At 47.9% G+C, this 8,961-nt stretch overlaps 1 protein-coding gene across 1 annotated transcript in view; it reads left to right on the top strand.

The window, feature by feature from the left end:
* LOC107123350 (receptor activity-modifying protein 1-like) overlaps positions 1-8,737 on the top strand; it is an 11,065-nt gene extending 2,328 nt beyond the window's left edge. Inside the window, exons 3-5 of the mRNA XM_015426590.1 lie at positions 3,132-3,158; positions 3,467-3,608; positions 8,476-8,737. Of these exons, the coding sequence (XP_015282076.1) occupies positions 3,132-3,158; positions 3,467-3,608; positions 8,476-8,713 (407 nt within the window). The 3' untranslated portion in view covers positions 8,714-8,737. The remainder of the gene's footprint in view (positions 1-3,131; positions 3,159-3,466; positions 3,609-8,475) is intronic.
* Positions 8,738-8,961: the final 224 nt, after the last annotated feature.

The following is an 8,961-nucleotide window of genomic DNA, read 5'->3' as shown; positions in this document are numbered from 1 at the left end:
TTGCACTTGGCCACATTGAACCCCATTTGCCATGTTGACGCCCACTCGCCCATCTTTGACAGATCCCTTTGGAGTGCCTCACAATCCTCACTGGTTTTCACCACCCTGAACAACTTCGTATCATCCGCAAATTTAGCCACTTCACTGCTTACTCCCAACTCCAAATCATTAATGAACAAGTTAAAAAGCAGTGGACCAAGTACTGATCCCTGTGGTACCCCACTGCTTACCCCCCTCCACTGGGAGAACTGCCCATTTATACTCACTCTCTGTTTTCTATTAATTAGCCAATTTTTGATCCATAAAAGGACTTGTCCTTTTATCCCATGATTTTTGAGCTTACTTAGGAGCCTTTGATGAGGAACTTTATCAAAAGCTTTCTGGAAGTCAAGGTAAACAATATCTATTGGATCCCCCTTGTCCACATGTTTGTTCACCCCCTCAAAGAACATTAACAGGTTAGTGAGACAAGATCTTCCCTTACAGAACCCATGTTGAGTCTGCTTCAATAGGTTTTGTTCATCTATGTGCCTACTAATTCTTTGCTTAATAATGGTTTCCACCAATTTACCCGGTATCGACGTCAGACTGACTGGCCTGTAATTTCCCGGATCTCCTCTGGAACCCTTTTTAAAGATGGGAGTGACATTAGCTACCTTCCAGTCCTCAGGAATGGAGGCTGATTTTAAGGAGAGATTACATATTTTTGTCAGGAGATCCACAAGTTCACAATTGAGTTCTTTCAGAACTCTCGGATGTATGCCATCTGGGCCTGGTGAAGCTGAAGCTCAAATACTTTGGCCACCAAATGAGAAGGGAGCACTCACTGGAGAAGACCCTGATGCTGGGAAAGACTGAAGGACAAAGAAGGGGATGGGAAAGGATGAGATGGTTAGACAGTGTTGTCGAAGCAACGAACATGAAATTAAACAAACTCCGGACCACGACAGAATACAGGAGGGCCTGCCATGATGTGGTTCATGGGGTCGCAAAGAGTCGGACTTGACTGCGCGACTGAACAACAACAACATTCTACTATAACTTTCTTCTATCTGGGCTAGATACCAAAATCTGAATATGCTATGATTAAACTCTTATGAAAGCACAGTGACAACTGTCAATACATATGTCAAAGAAAATTTCAAAAATCACATCCAGAAATCACATCCTCCTGGTCCCTTGTCCTACAAGACCAACCAAGTTTAATTCTGGGTATAAGGTTTTGTGTGCACGCACACTTTTCCAGATACACAAAAGCTTATACCCAGAATTAAACTTTGTTGGACTTAAAGGCGCCACTGGGCTCAAACGTTGTTCTATAGCCAACTGATGGCAACCCCAGCAAGGAGCTTTCAAGGCAAGGGAGGAGCAGAGCTGGTTGGCCATGGCCTGCCTCTGCAGGGTCTTCCTTGGTGGGCTCCCTTCCAAGTACTGACTTTGCTTTGCTTCTGAGAGCTGACAAGATTGGGCTATATCATGCTGCCTTCCCTCCCTAAAAGGGGACAGAATGGAGTTTAATAACATTACACTGAATAATGCGGAAAGAATAGAAAAAGCAGAAGTTATTTTCTCCTTTAAAAGTGGGAATCGATTGATCAAGTCAACTGGTATCCGGTTCAGGCTGAATAGTCTTGTCATGCAATAGATAATGAACTTGCAGATATATATTTTTAAAGGTTTGATAGATTCCTGGGGTGAAGTCTCGGTGACTGCTGGCTCTGGCAATGAGGAATAGAAATTTTGCTGTCAAAGGTGGGATCCCCCCCCCCCACTGATTAGACTCGGTATGGGAGAAAGAGATGTTTAAGGCCCTCTGGAAGGTCTGGCCTGCTGTTGGAAACTCTTCCTCCCCCAGTTCCCAATGGGTAAAGGTAAAGGTTCCCTTGCTCGAAAGCCAGTCGAATCCGACTCTAGGGTTGCGGTGCTCATCTCTGTTTCAAAGCCGAAGAGCCAGCGCTGTCCGAAGACATTTCCGTGGTCATGTGGCCGGCATGACTAAACACCAAGGCACACGGAACGCTGTTCCCTTCCCACCAAAGTGGTACCTCTTTATCTACTTGCAATTTCTTGCTTTTGAACTGTTAGGTTGGCAGGAGCTGGAACTAGAGACGGGAGCTCACTCCATCATGCAGCACACTTGGGTCTCGAACTGCTGAACTACCCACCTTCCACAGCCTGTGTGGTGGCTAGCTAATTTCTCCCTGCTGCAAATCTTTGTTTCCCACCGGGGCTTAAACGAGAGCTGGGTGTGTCATGTCTGTGAATTTCCTGCGGGGCATCTGGCCGGTCACTGCTGGAGTCAGACGGCTGCCCTAGAGGTGGCAAGTCGAGCAAGCTAATCCTCCCTCCCTCCCCGCCTATATCAGTCAGGGAACCAGATGCAGAAGGGCAAAGCTTGTGTGCCTGGACAAGAAAGAAAAACAGGACTTTAAGGGGGTTGGCTTAGTCTATATTCCCTTTAGGCGGAGTAATTAAATTGTGGAGTTCACTCCCAGAGGAGATAGACCGCTTGAAGAGGGAATTAGATTCATGGAGGCCATTCATCATGAAAGCCAATAATTAATGGCTACTAACCATGATGAATCTCCTGCCAACCTAGCAGTTCGAAAGCAAGAAATTGCAAGTAGATAAGTAGGTACCACTTCGGTGGGAAGGGAACAGCGTTCTGTGCACCTTGGTGTTTAGTCATGCCGGCCACATGACCACGGAAACGTCTTCGGACAGCGCTGGCTCTTCGGCTTGGAAACGGAGATGAGCACCGCAACCCTAGAGTCGGACTCGACTGGCTTTCGAGCAAGGGAACCTTTACCTTTTAACCATGATGAATAAAGGGAACCTTCACATTCAGAGGTAGTAAACCTCTGACACCCACTGCTGGGAGGCAACATCGGGGACCGTGGGGGGCCTTGGACTCTATGCCATGTTTGTTGACCCTCCAGGACAACTGGTTGACAGTTGCATGAAACAGGATGCTGCACTGGATGGACCACTGGTCTGATCCAGCAGGGCTCTTCTTACGGTCTTACCTTTCCTCAGGAAACTGAAGGTGTGGAAAGGGCCCACCCTAACACTATCTCTCATCCCTCTTCCCTTCCTAGACTAACACCTAACTTCTTCTTTTTCTCTTCCAGCTTCCTACTTATATTCAGATGAAGAAGGTGAGAAATATTCTACACCCAATGCATAGTTCATTTATGGGATTCACTGCTACAAGTTGGCAAGTGACTGAGACGGCGTCAGAAAAGGTTTAGTCAAATCCATGGGAAAGAACAGGCTTATCCACAGGTGGGGCTTTGCCCGGTCCACTGAGTAGCACCTCCAGGCCCAGAAGCAGAATGGCCACCCGCAGCTGAGGGCCAGGTGTCAGGTGGACACTACAGCACTGATGTAGGGTCTTGTTCCCTCCCACCTTCATTCATCTGCCACTGCAGTTTTCCCCAAGACTGACCTTCCCTTCTCCTCCTAGAGCTTTATGAAGAGGAGAGTCGAGCCAACGATTGCGAGAATGGCTACTACGACCAGATAGCCTTGCTCTGCTGGCCCGAGTTCCATGCTACCATCACGGCTACAGCAGAGGATAGCCGTTGCCTCTGGGAAACAATTGGCAGGTACAGACCTCAGATGGGTATGGTAACCAGGGGTCATTTCCTGCGGGAGCGCACAGGAGCGGAGCTCCGGCAGTAAAGAGCCCAGGGGGCGGGCACATGAAACAAGCCCCACCCCCTGCTCCCAGCAGCCCTCAGTCAGAGCAAGAAGCAGCCAGGTAAGTTGCAGAGCCCCCCCCCCCCAAGCTCCCCTGCCCAAAACAGTCCAGTGGCACCTTTAAGACCAAGTTTTATTCAGGTACAAGCTCTCCCTCCTCTGCGAGGACAGATCTGCATGTTCCCCTCCCCCAATAGCTAGCAATCCAAAACAGTCCAGTGGAGCCTGAGTGGTGGGTGTTGCCTTCTGACACACTTCCGGTGATGTCAGGGGGTGTGGCCTATGCAAATAAGTTATGCTAATGAGTTATGCTAATGAGCTCCTGCGCCTCTTTTTCTACAAAATGACCCCTGATGGTAACTATGATTATCAGAGCGGCTGGAACCCAGCTGAACTACCGGAGTGGCCACCGGTTCGACCCGCTGAAATTAGCTTTCTCCTTTCTCAGATGAAGAATAGGCAGGACCCCGGGGCAGGTTTAATCCCCCCAGAACTCTTCAGAGCCAATATTTCATAACGGAAGGATACACTGGTAACTGTATTCACTCAGATAGATGCGACAGGTGGTATGCCGCTTGCTTGGAGAAATGTTTTGGGTGATAGTGAGATATTGGGAAAATGGTATTTAGCAGAGATGAGATAGTCCAGCAGAGCCAGAGTAAAACAATTCAGACTGAGAGTCCATGTGTGATTAAAATATAAGGTTTTTACTAAATTCTAGCATGGGAAGGGTAACTGGGATGAAAATAACAACAGAGCATAATCGGCTACATCCTTACTCTACAAAGACAAAACTAGAAGAGGGATTATGGCTACTCTTCTTCTTCTTCAGAACACCAAAGACTGGAAGAGAAGCCATAAAATGGTAATACACCTTGACACTTTAGTCCCAATCAAATTCCTGGATGAGGGAGAAAATCCCCGGGCTTCCTACATCTAAAGAACATTGGTTACATGAGAAACATGTGACTTCCTGTGAGTAATATAAACAAACATTTAACCCCAGATATACTGAGTGTTTTCAACTTATAATACCCAACAACATGCGATCATAATACCGGTTTATAAGAAGGGAGACAGAGAGGACCCATCCAACTAAAGGCCAATCAGCCTTTTATTAGTGGCTGAGAAGCTCTACCCTCTGTCCTTTTATTACTGACCCATGGACTGGCTGGAGACGGATAAAATCCTGGGAAGGGAACAGACCGGTTTTAGGCAAGGGGCTGGTACAGATGAGATTATCATCTTCTGACATTACAGTTTTTAATGAATATACAACCAAGAGTCGGGGATCCTTGCTGCTGCTTTCATGGATTTGAAGGTGGCTTTTGATACCGTACCCTGTGCCCAATTGTGGCACAAGCTAAACTAACATCTATTGAGCATCTATTGACAAGCTTTGAAAAGGGCAACTCGAATGATAAAAGGGTTGGAACACTTTCCCTATGAAGAAAGGTTGAAGCGCGTGGGGCTCTTTAGCTTGGAGAAACGACTGAGGGGTGACATGATCGAGGTTTATAAGATTATGCATGGGAAAGAACAGGTAGAGAAAGAGGTACTTTTCTCCCTTTCTCACAATACAAGAACTCATGGGCACTCCATGAAATCGCCGAGCAGTAAGGTTAGAACGGACAAAAAGAAGTCCTTCTTCACCCAAAGAGTGATTAACCCATGGAATTCACTGCCACAGGAAGTGGTGGCGGCTACAAGCAGGGACGGCTTCAAAAGGGAATTAGATAAGCATCTGGAGCAGAGGTCCATCAGTGGCTATTAGCCACAAGGTATAGATAGGGGCTCTGGGGCAAGTGATGCTCTGTCTTCTTGGTGCTTGGGGGGGGGGTCTACAGTGGGAGGGCTTCTAATGTCCTGGCCCCACTGGTGGACCTCCTGAGGGCCCCTGGTATTTCTGGCCACTGTGTGACACAGAGTGTTGGACTGGATGGGCCTTTGGCCTGATCCAACACTGGCTTCTCTTATGTTCTTATAAGAGGGAATTAGATAAGCATATGGAGCAGAGGTTCATCAGTGGCTATTAGCCACAAGGTATAGATAGGGGCTCTGGGGCAAGTGATGCTCTGTCTTCTTGGTGCTTGGGGGGGGTCAACAGTGGGAGGGCTTCTAATGTCCTGGCCCCACTGGTGGACCTCCTGATGGCCCCTGGTATTTCTGGCCACTGTGTGATACAGAGTGTTGGACTGGATGGACCTTTGGCCTGATTCAACATTGGCGTCTCTTATGTTCTTATGTTTGATTGAAATTCTGTTCCCTACAACAGGGAGTGTTTCGGGTGTGTGCTGGCCCCTTTATTGTTTAATTTATATATAAACGATATGATTTCTGCAGTGCTCTGCCCAGGACTGTTATTCTCCACCCACTGCTAATAGTAAAGTGTGTATCCTACTTTTTGCTGATGATGCGGTCCTCCTATCAAGAACAACATCAGGACTGTCCTCTCTGATAGGAGCTTTCACTTCTCACTCTCTGGAAGAATGCCCAATAGTTAACTCTCAAAAATCTAAGACAGTTGTTTTTTGGGGGAAATCTCATGTACACCACAAGTAGAAAATTAATGGTAATGCTATCGAGGAGGTCCCCTAATTTAAATACTATGGGGTTTGATTGACCAGAGATCGACTTGGTCAGTGAAAGCTGCTCATGTTAAAAGACTGGCTGTAGCGGCATATTCATCTGGGGCTCAGGATATCCCAGACGCCATCGAACAGTGTAACGCCAAGGTGGCTGCGTGAAGTTTATATGGGGCTGGTCTCTGGATTGACAAAATAGAGGAGTCCTTTGATTCAGTTCTTCTTACATTCCCACGTTCCATCTGCAAAATTCCAAATTGTGTAGTGAGGGTAGCCCTCCGAGCTGAATTGGGACAACCATCTCTTGAAGCTCAGGCTTGGTCGAAGTCCTTTCCCCTGAAAGTTACAATTATATACCGCGACACAACGTCCAAGAGGGCCACCTCGGCTGAGTCAGAGAGGACTCTTATGTTTCCCACTGGGATAAACCTGTTGGTAAAGTAAAGGTAAAGGTTCCCTTGCTCGAAAGCCAGTCGAATCCGACTCTAGGATTGCGGTGCTCATCTCGGTTTCAAAGCCGAAGAGCCAGCGCTGTCCGAAGACGTTTCCGTGGTCATGTGGCCGGCATGACTAAACACCGAGGCGCACGGAACGCTGTTACCTTCCCACCGAAGCGGTCCCTATTTATCTCCTTGCAATGTCTTGCTTTCGAACTGCTAGGTTGGCAGGAGCTGGAACTAGAGACGGGAGCTCACTCCGTCATGCGGCACACTCGGGTCTCGAACTGCTGAACTACCGACCTTCCACAGCCTGCAGTTCAGCGTCTTAACCACTTGAGCCACCGCAGCTCCTAAACCTGTTGAGCAATGTCTATAGTTCCTCTATAGTTCCTTGGATTCCCTCTATTCAGTTACCAGACAGAAAACCATGGGAATGATTTAGAAATGCTTCTTTAAGGCTGGCCTGCCTTCATGCCTTCACTGCCTAGAGTTTGGCAAGGGAGGTATCTTAAAAGGCCATCCTCTGACAGTGTGTGCGACTCTGGTGCAGGTAAGGTCACGTGACTGAATATTATTGCTTTTTCTGAGCCTAGATACCTTTTGATTCTTCCTTTGCTCCAAAATATAGATCATATGAAGACATCACCTCTTTTACTAGAAGATAATAGCAGACTTATCAGTTTTAGCTGCAAAATGTTATGCATCTGTGACAGATTTTCTCAGACATTCAAAGGGGGTCTAGCTTCTCCTATGTTTTAGTCATCTGCTTAGAATTAATAAGAAGCAGCATGAGGTGGGTAGACTGTCCTAGGATGGAGCCCTCAGTCAAATGAGAGTGTCTTTGGATCATCAGGAAGCAGCCATTTCTGCTGCTTCCTGATGATCCAAAGACACTCTCATTTGACTGAGGGCTCCATCCTAGGACACATCCAAAGGAGAAAAAGTGATATACAGGCTGCACATTCCTCTAAGAAGCTATATTGGCTATTTAACATAGTTGTTTCTCCATTGATTATGTTTGAGGCATCTTTCATCAAATAAAATCAAAGATATCATGTAACAGTAAGAAAGCAGCAGGTAAAAGCACAGTGTAAAATGTCCTAAGAAAAAGGAAATACATGCTGGCAGCAGCATGCCATAGCTTCTGCCATACAAGACATTTACAGTGAGGGTCATCAAACCTCCCTGGTCATCAGTAGCGAAGGAAAGCCTGGGCAAATGTCAGATATCCGTGTCTACTTCCCCTGCTGTTTCCCTGTTCTGTTCTTTTAGTAGATTTTAATGCTTTGCTTCTGTTAGAAATGCCTGAGAGGGCTTGAACCCCCCCCCCCCCCGCCGCCTCTTGCTGTTTTAGATATGAATCATTTAGGATTGGGACAGGCTTTGGAGGAGAAGGAAACAAGAGCAGCAGATGGGCCAATGCAGAGGAAGTCCTTGAGCATGAGGAAGAGGCGGCCGGGTAGGAGGGGAGTCCAGTGTTCCCTCTAAGCTGAGTTAGAGTGAGCCAGCTCACAGTTTTTTAGCCTCCAGCTCACAGATTTTTGTCTTCGCTCAGGAAGGAGGGCTCCAGGGCAAAGTAATTTATGGAGTGGCCAAATTGCTCACTCACAACTTTATTGCCCATGGCTCACAAAGTAGAATTTCTGCTCACAAGACTCTGCAGCTTAGAGGGAACATTGGCAGGGGACCGGTCTTGATGGGGCTGCCGCCGCCACTCCTCGCAACCGCTCTGTCTTCTCCCTTTGCAGCATGTACAGTGAGCTTGCCATCTGTGCCGGGCTGCTGGCCCAAAGCATGGGCTGCCCTCTGTCCAGCCCCACCCTGGACGCCTTCTTCGTCAGTATCCACACGGAGTACTTTGCCAGCTGCACGCTGCCCATCGATGCCCCGGACCACCAGCTGACGACAGGAACCATCATAGCCTTGTCCGCCCTGCCGGTCTGCCTGGTGCCCCTTTCTGTCGCCCTCACCCTTCGCAGGGCATGAAGGCCTGGTCCCGCCCCACTGATCTGCTGTCAACAAGAAGAGCTCCTGGGACTGGCTGCTGCTTCCTTCTAGAATAGCACGGGGACCACTGAGGGGAGGGGCTGAAAAGCAAGACTGGGTGATGGGACTGGTGTGCTGGGGTCCTTTCTTGTGGTGCCTTGTACTAACGCGGTGTGGTCGCTCATGCTCAGCAAAACAGTACGTAGCATCTCCTCACTCGCCCTCCTCCACCACAAATAAAATCAGCA

This window comes from Gekko japonicus, unplaced genomic scaffold (assembly GCF_001447785.1).
Source record: "Gekko japonicus isolate JY-2015 unplaced genomic scaffold, Gekko_japonicus_V1.1 scaffold1636, whole genome shotgun sequence".
Taxonomy (NCBI): domain Eukaryota; kingdom Metazoa; phylum Chordata; class Lepidosauria; order Squamata; family Gekkonidae; genus Gekko; species Gekko japonicus.
This window is presented reverse-complemented; position numbering and strand designations above follow the sequence as displayed.